The sequence below is a fragment of the Bubalus kerabau genome, chromosome 1 (genome assembly GCF_029407905.1).
Source record: "Bubalus kerabau isolate K-KA32 ecotype Philippines breed swamp buffalo chromosome 1, PCC_UOA_SB_1v2, whole genome shotgun sequence".
NCBI lineage: Eukaryota > Metazoa > Chordata > Mammalia > Artiodactyla > Bovidae > Bubalus > Bubalus kerabau.
Window position 1 is genome coordinate 7,269,649 of NC_073624.1, and position 16,752 is coordinate 7,286,400.

The 16,752-nt window shown below is 43.7% G+C and overlaps 2 protein-coding genes across 2 annotated transcripts in view; one reads left to right on the plus strand and one right to left on the minus strand.

The window, feature by feature from the left end:
* Positions 1-15,628, minus strand: part of MEI1 (meiotic double-stranded break formation protein 1) — a 56,889-nt gene extending 41,261 nt beyond the window's left edge. The window contains exons 1-9 of the mRNA XM_055566291.1: positions 14,389-15,628; positions 11,801-11,924; positions 10,928-10,978; positions 8,770-8,843; positions 7,157-7,262; positions 6,438-6,641; positions 4,885-5,015; positions 1,587-1,701; positions 433-549 (exon numbers count right to left, since the gene is read on the minus strand). Of these exons, the coding sequence (XP_055422266.1) occupies positions 433-549; positions 1,587-1,701; positions 4,885-5,015; positions 6,438-6,641; positions 7,157-7,262; positions 8,770-8,843; positions 10,928-10,978; positions 11,801-11,924; positions 14,389-14,559 (1,093 nt within the window). The 5' untranslated portion in view covers positions 14,560-15,628. The remainder of the gene's footprint in view (positions 1-432; positions 550-1,586; positions 1,702-4,884; positions 5,016-6,437; positions 6,642-7,156; positions 7,263-8,769; positions 8,844-10,927; positions 10,979-11,800; positions 11,925-14,388) is intronic.
* The window catches only part of PMM1 (phosphomannomutase 1), a 109,479-nt gene continuing 98,180 nt past the window's right edge, over positions 5,454-16,752 (plus strand). The window contains exon 1 of the mRNA XM_055566325.1: positions 5,454-5,457. The gene's annotated coding sequence lies outside the window, so the exon portion shown is untranslated. The remainder of the gene's footprint in view (positions 5,458-16,752) is intronic.

Below are 16,752 nucleotides of genomic sequence, written 5' to 3' on the forward strand. Positions count from 1 at the left end.
GTCTAAAAATCTAGATGTGATATAAAAAGTTCCAGACAAGGAAGGTATCACCAGGAAAGAAGAAGGGATAGTTTCAAAAAACTTTGAAAGGTTAAATCAAAGTTGGGGGACTAATTAGATGGGGAGATTTCTGGGGCACAGGAAAAGACTGCTCCAAGGCTGAGTAAGGTTGTTCTTGAGGTACAACAGGAATTCATCTCGTGGCTGACAGGAGTGTCCTTTTCTCGCTAAACATATACTTCTGCCAATTAACGGAGAGCAGAACTGTTTGGATATCACTGCTTGCCTGTGGAATCTGGTGACAAGTTGGGGCTGATGGAAATGACCAGACCAGCACCTTCCTCCAAAGTACAGGCCAGCCCGCCCATCACTGCTGCTGCCACCTAACTTCAAGGTTCAAGCCAGAGCTAGTGCAGGACCCACAGTACCAACCATACACCGTGTGGCACTTGGAAAAGAAGAGTGGCTCTTCTGCCAGGAGTATCAAACAGTTGTAGCAGGACCAGACGAGCACTTCACTGGAAGAGGAAAGATGCTCAAAGAGGAACTCTGGCCAGGGAGAGAGGGAGGAAGCAATATGAAAACTGTGTGATAATGCTCCCTTAACTAATACTAGGGTTTAGATTTATTAAGCATCTCATACCTGTCACTTCATCTGTTCATACACCCTCGCCCTAAGACATGATCATTAATTCACACATAAACCTGGAAAATGCCCTCTAGCTTATTGTCTAACTTCTTCTTTTTACAGATGGGGAAACTGAGGTCCAGAGAGAGACAGCTGGTGGTAGAAGAGGGACTAGAACCTAGGTCCCCTGATTCTCAGGATGGGCAGCAACATGATGCAGAGAAAAGAGGTTTTAGAGCCAGAGAGCCTTGATTTTGTATCCCTTCTCTGCCAATGCCAAGCCTTGTGGATTTAAACCAGCTGTTTCCCTTCTCTGACTTCCCTGGTGGCTCGGACAGTGAAGCGTCTGCCTGCAATGCAGGAGACCCGGGTTCGATCCCTGGGTTGGGAAGATCTCCTGGAGAAGGAAATGGCAACCCACTCCAGTATTGTTGCCTGGAGAATCCCACAGACGGAGGAGCCTGGCAGGCTTTAGTCCATGGGGTCGCAGAGTCAGACAGGACTGAGTGACTTCACTCGCTCACTTTCCCTTCTCTAGTTCAATTTCCTTATTCATAAAATAGCAAAGATGAGGACCTAAATGTGGCAACATTTACAATGCACCTCAGGGCATATTTCCGGCTCATCACAAACTTTCAAGACACATTAATTCCTTTTTTTCTACAGGTCTTTCTACTACCCCACACTAGATGTTTATTTCTAGATGGTTTATTCCTAGACTGGTCTAAAAATCAGTAACAAATTGTTCAAGGTCAGTTAGAAATCTGTCGAAAGAGGATTCAGATTTCCTGAGATGTATTTCCTAGACTCTGTCATATATATTGAATATGCCACCAGCTGGTCCCTTCAGTATGCATAACAAAGAATCCCAACAGAACTGCTGCTGCCGCTGCTACGTGAAAATCTCCAGTCAGAATTCTGGGGTTCTCAGAGGAGAAAGTTAGAAGGGGACTCCCACCTGGGATGTCAGCGTGGATGAAGGCCAGGGCGTGCTTCACTGGTGAGTGGACTAATACTGCAGTTATACATTGGGCACTGGCCACCTGCAGAGTCTCATCTCTGGAGAGAAGAAGCTGGAGAAACAGGCAGCAAAATGTGCCAGTCACAACACAGACAGGACCAGAGGGAGGCACCTGGGTGCCTCAGGGCAAGAGCCTGATTGTCTCTGAATCCCTCCCACACTACTGGCACCAGGTGTAATCACGATATTCAAGGAGAGCAGCTGTGGATTATGGAAAAGAGTCTCTATGAACAGCAGCAGGCGTGAAATAGAACAAAAGAACACAGTGGCATTCCAAGAACACTAAACCTCTCCCCAAGAATGCTCTGGCCTTCACTGACAGAAGTTATTTTCACAGCCCTCATCCAGTTTTGATGTTTGTAACAAACCTGGGATGTGTCAAGGCAAGGTTCTACTATTAGCCTCACTTTACAGAGTGTGCAGGGAAGAGTTAATACTGCAGACCTGAGACTGTACCCTTAGAAAGTCCTGTCTGCACTGAGTCTGGGAAGCTGAATTTCAGGAGGGTTCCCAATTCTCCCAGAACTTGTAAGAGTGGCTCATTGTTACTGAACCATTTGTTCAAACAATGCAGTTAATGCTGCACACCTGCTTTCTTTCTGGGAATTCGGGATTTTGGTATGTGCTAGGCAGAGGATACCTACATAATCAGATAGCTCCCAATTAAAACCTTGGGCACTGAGACTCTAAAGAGCTTTCCTGCTAAACATTTCATACATGCTGTCACAGTTCATTGCCGGAGGAATAGAGTGCATCTGGTGTGACCCCACTAGGAGAGGACTCTTGGAAGCTTGTGCCTGGTTTTCCCCTAGACCTCATCCCATACACCTTTCCCTTTTCTGATTTTGCTTGGTATTCTTTTGCTGTAATAGATCACGGCTGTGGATATAACTGTACACTGAATCCTTGAGTCTTCCTAGTGAGTCATTGAACCTAGAGTGGTCTCGGGGACCCTTAACACACAGAGGAAGGAACGAAAGCTCATTAAAGTTACCTATGCCAGGCCACACAGCTCGTAAGTGGCAAAGCTCAGGCAGACACTCAGGTCAGCCACATCCAAACCTAGGAGTCTTTCCACAACTGAGATGCCTCCCTCATCAAAATTTTAAATCAGGTTACTCCTCTAATTAAAATATTTCAATGAATTTCCATTGAACTCTGAATAACATCCAAACTCCTACTAGACACCATAGCTATTAGGAGTCCCTAAAACACTTTCCATGGGGTTGCAGAGGGTTGGATATGACTGAGTGACAGAATTGAACTGAACAACACTTTCAGAAATCAAGGAAAGAGTTAAATGCAACCAGAGATTTTAAGTATAGAAGAAACTGGCCTTCTGGGGGGGAAATGACAAGCAAAACAGCACAAGACAGAGGAGAGAGTGCATGATTTTAGAGCTTCAAAGGAAAAGGACCAAGCTGCACATTTCTTGAGGACTACAAACTTAAACCCATTTCAGTTATGTTAGACTTAAAAATGGATACATAAACAGCCTTTCTATTTGCATATAAAGGAGTTTCTAGATATTAATGTTTATCTTGTTCTCTTTTATATAGGAAATGACATGTATTTCAGTCATGCCTAGTGATAAAAGGCAAACCATTATTTTATGTACCACTAAGAAAGAAGAGCTATAATTAAACTATGACATACCATTAATGGTAAAATGTCTCCCAGTTTGAGAGCTGTTACAGTATTTTAAAAGTGCCTTAGAAAAATGACATGTAACCATTAAGCAAAGCAATGATTCTTGGCCTAAAACGTATATTCCTTACTGTGTTGGGATTAGACTGACCGGAAAAAAAAAAAAAAAAAAACAACGGAAGAATGGAAGTAGAAGAATACAGACCAGTCTTTATTTAAAATTTTGATATTTTGTTCATCATTAATTTTTTGCATTAACTTTGATTTTTTAAAATTCTGCATTAAAATACTATTTATCTTGATTGCTGAGGTTTTCTTACTTTTTTTTTGATTGCTGAGTTTTTAGCACCGCCTTAAGTTTTCCACCTAAGGCAAGTGCCTTCTCACCTCACCCAAGTCCCAAACTTGCTGATTCTTGTAGTAAATAAAACACTAATCATCCGAAATGGCCAAGAGAGAAACAGTCTCCACGTATGGATGGAGGACAGGAGCTCCATACCAAGATTCCTGTCTCCACGAAGCTCTCTCTCCCTAGGGAGGTGCTCTCCAGTCTCTGTCCCCGCCACTCTCATGCTGCCTTGGTGCACTGTGAGGACACGAGACGCTGTGCTCCTGCTAAGTCCAGCAGCAATGTTCTAACCAGACACCACCAAGGACTCCAGGACAGCAGCAATTAAGTGAACACAGAAATTAACCCACTATGAGATTTTGTGGTTCAAAGACACAAGACTTGCTCTTGAGAGTTCACAGGCCCTGCGTGGACCATTCCAGAGGCGTCCCAGGGAGGTTAGGAGGGGCAGTTTGCTCTGGTTTTTTTATTCCTACCTTACCTAATCCTAACTGTCCCTTTCCCGTTTCTAACCAAGGTACCTCCTCCTTTCCACAAAAGCAGTCCCACAGTCTAGTCAGTGAGTGATATCCCTGGTATCAGATGAGGATAAGCAGCTCTGCCAAGCCCTGTGCTGAGCACTGTGGACAGAGACAGTCAGACTCAGGTCCTGCTCTAAAGAAGCTCCCAGTTGATCAACCACAACATGGTGAGGTAAGCACTGTGAAGAGGGCACATTCTACCTAAAGGAGCCAGGGGACAGGGGAGCTCTATAGGCCTTGAAGGCTGAATCAGACCAAGGAGAGGGGAAAGGCTTTAAAGGCAAAGGGGAAGAGCATCTGCACAGGCACAGAGACAGGAGGTCCTAGAATATACAGGACCAGGGAGAAGTTGCATCTGGCTGGAGTGCTGGGTTGTGGGATAGAAGAGACAGGCAAGTAAGGCTGAAGGGATAAGCTGGGCCCAGAGAAAGAGGGCTCCACGTACCAAGCTGGGAAGCTTGAATAATCCCCAAAACAACTGAGGTGGCTTTGTTTCCACAGCTGGGTGTATTCTCCATTCTCAGACAACCCAGATGTAAAGGGGAGGATACAAACATAAAGATTCACGACTGAAAGAAAACCAACGTTGAGTCTTCCAATAGCATGTTGTTTTGGCCAGTGAGAAAGTACTTCCGAAATCCTACGTAGAAGGATAAGGAAAAAGCCCCAGGAGATTCAGGTTCCTGAAGCCAGAGACCAGGAGTCACAGGACAACTACCTTTTTGAGCACCAAAGGCAGTGGGGTCTCTCCTGGTGGCCCCTCAACACTCTCAGCACTTTTCACCAGCGCAGACTTGTTCATGAGCATGGACACAAAGAGATCATACTTCAGCAGCTGCTTTAGCAAACCTAGACAACAAAGGGGTGGGAAAGTGAGGCAAGAGCAGCATGGGTACAAGGACACACCCAAGGTGGCTCCTCACACATCTTCTAGAAGTTTCTTCATCTCTCCATAGATGTTCCTAAGCATTTTATTATTTTTAACGCTACTGTAGATAGGAGTTTTCTTAATTTATTTTTGAGGTAGTTTGCTGCTACCATATAGAAATTCAACTGATTTTGTATCCTACAATTTTACTAAATTCATTTAATAGTTTTAACAGTTTTTGGTGTAGTTTTTTGGACTTCCTTGGTGGTTCAGACGGTAAAGTGTCTGCCTACAATGCGGGAGACCCGGGTTCAATCCCTGGGTTGGGAAGATCTCCTGGAGGAAGAAATGGCAACCCACTCCAGTATTCTTGCCTGGAAAACCCCATGGTCAGAGGAGCCTCGTAGGCTACAGTACATGGGGTCACAAAGAATCACACACAACTGAGCGACTTCTCTTTTCTTTCAGTGTAGTTTTTAGGGGTTTCTACCTATAAGGTAATATCATCTGAAAACAGAGACAATTTTACTACTTCCTTCCTTTACTTCTGCCTTTTATTTCTTTTTCTTGCCTAATTGTTCTGGCAGGACTTAGAGTACTACGTTGAATAGAATCCCACCTTTTTCTTTGCAATCTTCATGACAGCACACACCACAATTAATTCTAATTGTCCACATCTGCCCTCCACAATGGACTATGAATTTCCAGATTAGAGCATGGGTTTAATCATCTGTACAAACCCAGACAGGGTCCTGGTTCAGAATGAACACTCTCTATGTATGGCTGAGCTGTTCAAAACAGAGCTCTCGACCCAAACTGTGAAAATAAATTGTTGTTGCCCAGACTATGTTTTTCCCTGTAGCCCCTGCTCTGAAACAGGTCTGCACCCAATCACCAGTGCCCATTTCCTCTATCCAAAATACGAAAGCTCCCTGCTCAAAAGCATTTGATAGATTTTGTGTATTTATGTAAGGAAGTTAACAGGAGAGGTTGAAAGGGTACACTGAGCCTCAAATAACAAGAGAAACTTGGACTTCACCCTGGAGGCCAGAGGAAGCCATAGATGATTTTCCAAATAGGAAACTGACGGGACGCGAGCTATGCAGTATGAAGATTAATTTGGCAGCAAGTACAGGATGCACCAGGGCAGGCAGTAAAGACCAGAGGCAAAAAAACTGCTGTCCCACTTTTCCTCCTCTTCTTGCAAAGGTGACGTTCTTAAGATACCACACCAACATGAGGCATCTTTCACAGTCTGTGCCTCTTATCTCCCAAATCCATGACTTCTACCCCGTGCAAAGCAGCAAACCTCCCCACTGCTAATGAGTCTGCATCTCAAATCCTCAAAAAAAAAAAAAAAAATCTCAAAAGCTTTCTCTTTTCTCTCCAGTCCCACATCTTACCCAAGCAGTTGATCTGTAGCTCCTTTGTCTGGGCACCATTCATGGTGGAAAGGAAGAGAGGACACAGCTTCTCCCGGAAATGGCCCAAAAGCATCTCAGCAGCAACTGGGGAGGAGTACAGCTTCCCATAAAGGTAGCAGACAGAAGCCTGCACCCCCTCATTGGGGTACACTAAACCTCTCAACAGATGCTCCATCAGGTCACCTATCCAGAAAACAACCAAGGGATCAAGGGAACCTCACAAGTCAACTGCTAGATGACACTCCAAACTACTGCCCTGAATGGGGTAGTCATGGTAATCCCTATAATCCCCCACAATACATGATTTCTGGGAACCTAAAAGAGAAAACCAAGGCATAGAGAAGTTAAGTGATTTACCCTTGGATAAATCCTCTATGAGATACTTATTTCCTTTTACTGATAGAAAGTGCTTCTGCATTCCAGAATTAATTCCTCCTCCCATCTGAAAGACTCATAGTAGATACTTAATTATTTTGTGTTAAAATAGTGAATAGAAACAGCCCAAGACCAGAGTTGAGCAATACTTTTTTTCCCCAATTAGCCAATATAAAGCATATTTTGCAGATGAGGAAACTGAAGCCTATGGAAGGAAAGTAATGTCTTTCCAGGTGTACACAGTGAATGTTCCTCCCAGATGGAAGTGTGATCAAAGCAGCTCTTGAAAGTGTAGAAGCAGCTCTTCCCCAGAGGTCACTCACCATGTTCCATCACAAGTTTGTCTGCCAGAGCAGGGACAGCATCTACCAACTTGCCAAGAAGGGTCAGGGTGGCCAGGCTGCCTCGCATGGAGGGCATGCTACACAGCTACAGAAAGTGAACACATTCCTTTCTATAAGTTAGGATGAGAACAGATCTCCCACCAAAGTTCATCTTGCCCTATCCACACCAAAGCCTGTACTGCCTGTGTCTCTCACAACAGTTAGTAACCAGCCTCTTTAGCTAAGTATCAATTGCCCCTATTGGACTGGGAAACCCCAGAGGAAAGGGACCAAATCAGATTTCTCTTCGAATCCTCAGTACATAGCTCAGTACGTGTTTGTTAAACTAAATTAAAATTAGCGTATTTTGCCCCCTATGGAGCCAGAAACTGGAGGGGCGAAAGTTGGACACATCATAAAAATGGAATTCTAGTTCATTGCAAAAAATTATTATTATTATCATTATTATAGCTACTATTACTGAACATTCTATTTGTCAGGTACTACACTTGATGCCTGGGGCTTCCCTAGTGGCTCAGGGGTAAGGAAGCCGCCTGCAATGCAGGAGGCACAGGAGATATGAGTTTGATCCCGGGGTTGAAAAGACCCCTAGAGGAGGGCATGGCAACCCACTCCAGGATTCTTGCCTGGAGAATCCCATGGACAGAGGAGCCTGATGGGCTATAGTCCATAGGGTTGCAGAGTCAGACATGACTGAAGCAACTGAGTATGCATACATGCTTGATGCTTTTCAGGGAGAGTCAATAGTATTTATTTCACCTTTTCTATTGACTAGCTATAGCACCTTAAGTAAAATTCTTAACTCTTCTGATGGGAATTAGTAATAGTACCAACCTCAATGGGTTGCTGAGAAGATTGAATGAGATATTGCATGTGAAGCACCAACACAATGCCTACAGTATATAAAGGGGCATCACCATAATGATGCATTGATATTTATAAATATAATTTATAAATGTAATCTTATATATTAATCACATGCAGAGCAATTATAATGACGATAATTTAACACTTTTTAATTAAATGTTGCTCTTACTGGTGTTGAATAAACATGTCTTTCTCTTGCAAAAAAAATGATTCTGATATTATTCCTATATCTTAAACACAATGCAAAAGCTGCTTGTTTAACTGATATTTTTGACTACATTGAAGAAAGCAGGTTAAATATAACTATTCAGTGCTTACTTTAGATGCTGATAAAAACAAATGCCTTCAATACAAAATACTGTATACAACTTAAACCAAACAAAAATACTAAGCCAAGACATAGTGAACATATTTCCTTAAAAAATTTTTGAAGGAAATATGTTCATATTTAAGAGAATGGCCGTGGGATGATTATGCCAGAAAATGGACTTCACCAACATGGAGGTAGACTTTGGGAGACTAAAAGCGAAAGGGAGGAAGCTACAAAGAGTACTGGAGCAGAAGACCCAGGCCCCAGCTCTGGTTCTGCCACTGATTCTGTGACCTCAGGCAAGTCCCTTTTCCTCTCCAGATTCAATCTTCCAATCTATCCAAAGAAGGGCTGTCCCAGCTCTGACATCTGAGGATTCCAAGAGGTACTCAAGAACCCACGGATACTTACTGACCTCTTTGTGACATTCATCCAGAAGGCAATGAATGGTCTGCTCTAACTTCAGCTGAGTAGTAAGCTGGATAAGGACTGAACAGACACAATACCATTACTTACCAGAAGACAACCCCAGGCCCAGACTTCTAATCAAAGTCATCTGCTTGTGTTAATTGGCATTAGTCTTTTCTATCTCCTCCATTCGTAACTGTTTTATCATCAATGGTTCAAAACAAGGCAATACATTACAATAATCTAGGAAGCTTTAAAAAAAATAAAAACTACTGCTCAATTCCATCCCAGATCAATTAAATTAGAATTTCTAGAGAAAGAGTCTAAGCATTTGGATATTTTTTAAGTTTCCCAGGTAAGTCTATTGTGAAACCAAGGTTGAAAACTACTATCATTATATTATTTCCACTTTTTTCCTTCCTTAGAATTTGCTACTTCATATACTAAAAAAGAGTTATGAGTTAATTCTTGTGCTGATAATTGACAATAATATTATCACTCAACCCCAAACCTATCCTTCTATACAATCATTTGTGTGCTTCTGCTGGTGTCTTTGATGAGGAGTGAAGAGGCTTGCTCTGCAAGTGTGGGGGAAGCGGCAAACTAGATTTGGCTGCTGCTGAGGGAAGACTCCACCACTCCTGGAGTAAAGAAGCATTCTAGAACAACACTGACAGAAACAGAAAGAAGGCAGGAAGTAAACAGCAAATAGTGAGGAAGGAGCAAGTCCTTCTCCCTCTAGCTTTGCAATCTCCATCTAGTGCTCACCACCTCATGAAGTTTCCAGAGGATTCCAAGCTATGCTGGCATCTACCAGAAGCAGATGGCTTTAGGATTATAGCTCCACTCTAGAGTGGCCTTGGGGCTTCCCTTGTGGCTCAGCTGGTAAAAAATCCCCCTGCAATGTGGGAGACCTGGGTTTGATCCCTGGGTTGGGAAGATCCCCTGGAGAAAGGAAAGGCTACCCATTCCAGCATTCTGGCCTGGAGAATTCCAGGGAGTGTACCATCCAAAGGGTCACAAAGAGTCAGACACAACTGAGTGACTTTCACTTTCACCGGTAAAGAATCTACCTGCCAAACAAGAGACATGGGTTGAATCCCTGGGTCAGGATGATCCCCTGGAGGAGGAAATGGCACCCCACTCCAGTATTCTTGCCTGGATAATCCCATGGACAGAGGAGCCTGGCAGGCTACAGTCCATGGGGTCTCAAAGAGTCGGACATGACTTAGTGACTAAATAATAACAACAGGGCAGCCTTGAGGAAAATGGCAAAGGGAGATCTCCCCACTCATGCCAGTGGTCGAACTTCAAGTGAGACATTTGTTTATCTACACTCTCTATACTGAGAGATGGTCAAAAGTACACACAGATCATATTGACTTATTTGTTACAACTGCTAGCAGTTACAGCTGCTAACTCTATGGCTATATGGTCATGGAGCCAGCAGCAGCCAAGCAGCATCCTCTCCTCAGCGGTCTGAGTTTCATATATGGGGTCCTTCCTCCAAACTTGTAAGTTTTAATAATTTCAACCTCTCCCTTTGCTTCCCTAGTCCCAGGGGTGGCAGCTGTTTTCAGAAATTGCTACCTTGGTGAAAACTTGGTTCTCTTTTTGCCTTTAGTTACCTAGTTAATAATTCTTTAAAGTTCTTTTTTCTGTTCAAATAACTTGAGTGGTTTGTGTTTCCTCACTAGACTCCTAACTGATACAGTTCTTTGTTCTTTCTGCAAGAATCCTTTCATCCCAATGCTCGTCTTCCTTCTTCTTGAGTCTTACAGGTAAATTCAGACACTTCCACAGCTTTAAATACCATCTATGTGCAGACAACTTCCAATCACCCAACACTAATGTAAAAAAAGCAGAGTTTGTACGTGTCTTTGTAATAGCACTTATCAGCCGTTGCTATTTACCAGCTAACCTCTCCTCCAGATTGTAAACTCTTACATGGCAGGAATTATGTCAGATATATCACTAGTATCTAATACAGTACTTGACACAGAGTAGGTGCCAAGAAAAAAAAATGCAGAATTAATGATTAAAAACTGAGTTTTCTTTATCTGTCTGTAAAATAGAAAATTTCATCCAGGTCTCAAATAGTCAGAGCTGCAATTCAGGGTAATATTCCCGGCTTCAAATGCTGAGAACACAGAGTTTTACCTTACCTTCAATACAGAGGTCTGTTATGCTCCCATCCTCTACATTACATAACAGTCCTTAGAGCAGAAGGAAGAGGGGGATGGTTAACAGTTAAAAGAGAAACAAATCCAGAAAGGCACACTATGAATTCTAAGACTAATAGCAGCTTTAAGCAATGTCCCAGCTAAATTCTATCCTCAGCACCAAACCCCAGATTTTCAATAACAGCTCTCTGGCTTTAAAAGGATAAAAATAGTCAGTGTGGCACAGTACAAAAACTGTGTGTTCTGGAGTCTGTAACAGACCTGGGGTAAAATCCCAGTTCTACCAGCTGTTAGCTAAGGCCTGCCTGAGCCTTGGGGATCATCCTCTCTCCCTTAAAAGAATATTTTGGCAGTTGAAAGCCTGAAAAGCCTCTAGCAGAGAAAAGCATTCAATTTAAGTTGGCTCCTTTCCTCCCTGAAAGGGCTCATTCCATAGGACATTATAACTGTATTAAGAGAAGGGACTTTTTAATTCATCTTATTTTATACATGAAGAAACTAAAGGTACAGAAAAGAAGTCACTCAGTCAAGGTCACAGTCAGATCAGCAGACTCCAGATCTGACTATTAATCCTGTTCAAAGGCCAGACAGTCTAGATTTTTTAAAAGAACACATCCACCTTCACACTTTTAATAACACCTGAGCTATAGTAAAGCCAGTTACAATACAATGCATCGTGTATCTTAGGAAGGGGACATTTATTCACCATTATAACAAAATAATTTGTTAGTAAGTTAAACTTTTACATTGCAAACAGTGGAAACTATCATTCCAAGACCATTTCTCCAAGACCCCAAAAACAAATGTACAAAGTATACAGGCAAAATTCACTCCAGGTTTCCTTTTCAGTCTCACCGAAAAGCATGCTTACGAAGTGGATACAGACTCTCTGATCCTGAGCCACCAGCTGCACAACCAGGGAGGCATGCTTCATGAGAGCATCTAGGAAGCCGGACAGCACGTGCTTCTTGCGCACCAACTAGGGGCAGATGAAATAAATATTCAATAGCAACCAAGTCTCAGTTGTTTTGAACCCAAACAAGTATAATTTCCAAATATAATTACAAGATTACACCAGCAGGATCATCTGAACTATGGAGTATGAAAAGAGGCATCATTTACACACAGGAATCCACATGTTCAAACAAAGGATGATACAAGAACTAAGGTTTCTAATACAATATATTTACAGAGCAGTTTACTGTTCACAAATCACTCTCTTGTCTACTAGCTCATTTAAGCCTAACTGAGTTGGTAAAGCAAGCAGGAAAAGGTACTACTATTGCTGTTTTGGAGATGAGAAAACTGAGGGTCAGAGACTTTGCCAAGGACTCAAATCTAAGTATCCAACTAGGTCTTGTCCAAGGCTCTTTCCATAGTATATGAGAATGATACTGCGGACCCTCATAAGTCTTACTGAAGTAGGTAGAGAAAAATGCATCCTTCCATTCAGTGTAGACATAAATCTTCACACTCAATTTGCCTCCCTATACAGGGAACTGGGGAGCAGCTGTGCAAAGTGTTCAAGACAGTAACAAAAGATAGATCAAAAAAAAGGGTGTACTGAGGACAGAACATGAACACAGGTACAACCGACTACATTACCCCTTCAGTTGGTGAAAAATGAAGCTAAGACAAGTACGTTTGATAAAAGGTGAAGTTGCATCTCTTACTGCCTCTAACCTGTGCTATTACAAGTCTCTTGTTCGTGAACTTCACCAGTTCTTCCCACATAATTAAGCTAGTGACCTAAATGAGTTATTCAAAAAATTTCAGTGACATTCCTTCATCTGCTAGATTAAATCCAAGCCTTAGCTTGGATTCAAACTCTTGAACTGATCTAAACCCTGGCTCTCCAATATCACCTCCCTCAATTGCCCTTCAAACACATTCTGATGACCTCCCCAAACTCATCCTTGCTAATCCCACCTCCTGGAAAAAGCTCCCCCATTTCCTCTGGCCCAAATATCACCCATCTTTTCAAGTGTAATTCAAATGCTTCCTCCTCTTAAAAAAACTTCCTTAATTTCGCTCCTTATCCCACCAAACAGCACTTACCATAAACATGTCCAGCTTCTAAATTCCCAGAAATGTGTTCTCTTATTTTCTCCCATACCTCACTGTCTTATTCATCTTTGTATCTCTCACTGTCCAAGAATGGCAGTCTCAGAACTTTAGCCTCAGTGATATTATAGATGTTATCAGCTAGTCCAGCGGTTCTCAGAGTATAGTCTTTGGACCCTGAGCATGCCCAAAATCCTTTCAGAGGATCCACAAGATGAAAATTATTTCCATATAATACTGAGATGCTATTTGATTTTTTCACTTATTCTACTGAGTGTACAGTAGAGTTTTTCCAAGGAGATATGTCACAACAGATAAAATGCAAAAATCTAGCCGTCCTCTATTAAATCAGCCATTTACAAAATTTGCAAAAATGTGAAACAGACATTCCTTCCATTATCTGTTTTGTTTTGAAAGTAGTTATTTCCATTTTGAAAAGCATGTATGCCACAGAACTGTACATTTAAAAGAGTCAAAATGGTAAATGGGATGTTACCTATTTTTTCGTCAAAATAAAAAGAATTGCATTAATATTAATGGATTTACTATTATTTTTAAATGAGTATCTTAAACTTTGTTACTTTCAACACAGTAAATAAACAAAAGCTCTCTGGGGTCCTCAACAGTTTTAAAAAGTGGAACGGTATCCCCAGAGCAAAAGCTTGAGGACCGCTGATCTAGCTGATTCCCCACCCACCCCATGGTAAGAATTCTGCTCCTGAGAATCTGAAAAACAAGTTATCTCCCGAACTCTACTTGGAGGTGTCCACGGACAAAAAACTCACAGCATAAGTGGCAGACATTGAGGGAGCGGGCAGATCATGCTCCAGCCGGCTCTGCCTCTCAGAAAGGTCTTCCCCTCACCCCACTCCCGCCCGCCCATAGCATCCGCTCGTCGTTCCTGCTGCCACAGAGCCCAAGGCGCCCGCGCCTCACATTCCCCTCAGAAAGCTGAAGGGAGTAAGGCCCCGCGGTGTGTGCGCCCGGCCCACAGGCTGCGGGCGCTCGAGCGGGAGGCAGCCCGAGCGCAGGCTGGACCCCGGAGAAGGGGAGGGGCAGCAAAGGGCGGGACGGCTGAGAGGAGGGCAGAGGGAAAGCTGGGAGCGCGTGCCAATGAGTCTTGGAGGGCCCTGAGAGCCCTGGATTTAGTGCGGAGAGCGTGGGCCCACATGAGGCGCAGAGCCAAGCTCAGGGCCTCGTTATGAAAGAGGCTGCTGGGCGGCCTGCGGGGTAGGGTGAGGGGCGGGTCTGGGTAGGAGCCAGATTTAACCAGGCGGGGGCCCGGCTTAGTTTCCCCGGAGGTGCGTCAGGTTCAGGCGACCTGTTCCGTTGAGGGGAGGGTCTGGTTGGTGAGGGAAATGCTGGGACCCAGTTCGCACCGACACGCCGGGCTCCGGCAGCAGCTCCAGCGCGCAGGCCAGGCAGCAGCGTGGGGACACGGGCAGCAGCCAGCGCGAGTCGTGCCGGTAATGGGCGTTCTCGAAGAGCAGCGCCGCCTCTTCGTCCCTCCCGGGCCCGGAAAGGCCTGCCGCCGCCTCCCTCACAGCCATCCTTCGACTGGCGTTCTACCGCGACAGCACTGTTCCCGCCAAGTTTATGCGCAAGCGCACTTGGCAGAGCTCGGCGTGGGCGCACGAGGAGGGTAATGCGCCTGCGTAAACCGAGTACCTGGCAATTCAGGAGAGCAGCGGCACCTAAAGGCAGGTGAAGGGACTCACTCAGGACTCACTTTGTACGTCTAAGCTCAAAGCTGTTTGCTCTTATCAGTTCTGTTCAGTTCAGTCACTCCGTCGTGTCCGACTCTCTGCGACCCCATGGACTGCAGCACGCCAGGCCTCCCTGTCCATCACCAACTCCCGGAGTTTTCTCAAACTCATGTCCATCAAGTCGGTGATGATGCCATCCAACCAGCTCACCCTCTGTCGTCCCTTTCTCCTCCTGCCTTCAATCTTTCCCAGCATCAGGGTCTTTTCAAATGACTCAGTTCTTCACATCAGGTGGCCGAAGTATTGGAGTTTCAGCTTCAGCATCAGTCCTTCCAATGAATATTCAGGACTGATTTCCTTTAGGATGGACTGGTTGGATCTCCTTGCAGTCCAAGGCACTCTCCGTCTTCTCCAACACCACAGTTCAAAAGCATCAGTTCTTCAGCACTCAGCTTTCTTTATACTCCAACTCTCACAACCATACATGACAACTGGAAAAACCATATCTTTGACTAGACAGACCTTTGTTGGCAAAGTAATAGAGGAAAACAATAAAATGGAAAAGTCTAGAGAGCTCTTTGACAACATTAGAGATACCAAGGGAACATTTCATGCAAAGATGGGCACAATAAAGGACAGAAATGGTATGGACCTAACAGAAGCAGAAGATATTAAGAAGAGGCGGCAAGAATACACAGAACTATACAAAAAAGATCTTCATGACCCAGATAATCACGATGGTGTGATCACCAACCTAGAACCAGACATCCTGGAATGCAAAGTCAAGTGGGCCTTAGGAAGCATCACTACGAACAAAGCTGGTGGAGGTGATGGAATTCCAGTTGAGCTATTTCAAATCCTAAAAGATGATGTTTGCTCTTGTAACTTGCAGGAATTCAGCTTCACCACGCCGAAGGTTGAAAAGCATTTATAAAGGCGCTGTTATTAGCCTTGAAAAAGAAAGGAAAGGAAACAATCTATTTGTTAAAAGTAAATGATCTCAGTGATTTTTATCGAAAAACTGTCAGCACTATTATTTTAAATTTACATGACAACTTTCTCTCAAACAATCTAAGGTGACGCCTTTCTCTCAGAGATTCTAAGGTGATCCCCTTAAAATATCCTCTACAGAGAGCTGCACAGTACTTGCAATTTTGTGAGCCCAAAAGGAATCCTGAAGAAGAAAAATTGGTTTATTGAATATATTAACCAAATCGGTCAATCTACAAGAATTTAATTAGCACAAAAATGCCCAGCAAGCTGTTAGCGTTGAAGGAGGTAAGTGATACTTTGAGTCAAGGTCATCTTGCTAAACTGTGCCTGGATTCCTGATTCACAGAAACTATGAGTTAAGAAATGCTCCTGTGGACTTCCCTGGTGGTCCAGTGGTTAAGACTCTGGGCTTCCAATGCAGGGCCATGGGTTCGATCCCTGCTTGGAGAACTAAGATCCTGTGTTCTGCATGGTGTGGCAAAAAAAAAAGTTTAATGTCGCTTTAAGCTGCTAAATATTGGGGTGTATTAGTTTTCTATGGCTACTCTAACAAATTACCACGAACTTGGTGTTTTGAAACAACAGAAATTTATTCTCTCAGTTCTGGAGGCCATAAGTCAGAAGGACTACACTGCGTGCTCAGTCATGTCCGACTTTTTGCGACCCTATGGGCCGTAGGCCACCAGGCTCCTCTGTCCATAGGATTCTCCAGGCAAGAATACTGGAGTGGAGTGCCATTCCCTCCTCCAGGGAATCTTCCTGATCCAGGGATCGAATGCTCGTCTCTTATGTCTCGGGCATTGCAGGTCGGATCTTTACCACTAGCACCACCTGGGAAGCCCTAGGCACGAGCAGGCAAACAGTTCCTTGTTTTTTCCAGCTTCTAATGACTTGAGAACCAGTGTTTGAGAACTGAAGAGGTAGAAATGTTTTCTCCATGAGATCTATACATGGACAGCAGAATCCCAGAAGGGCAGCTACTTAGTGGTAAAGATCTCTTCCCTCAGGTCCTTCAAAAAGACCTGAATATTAGTGTCCAGTGCA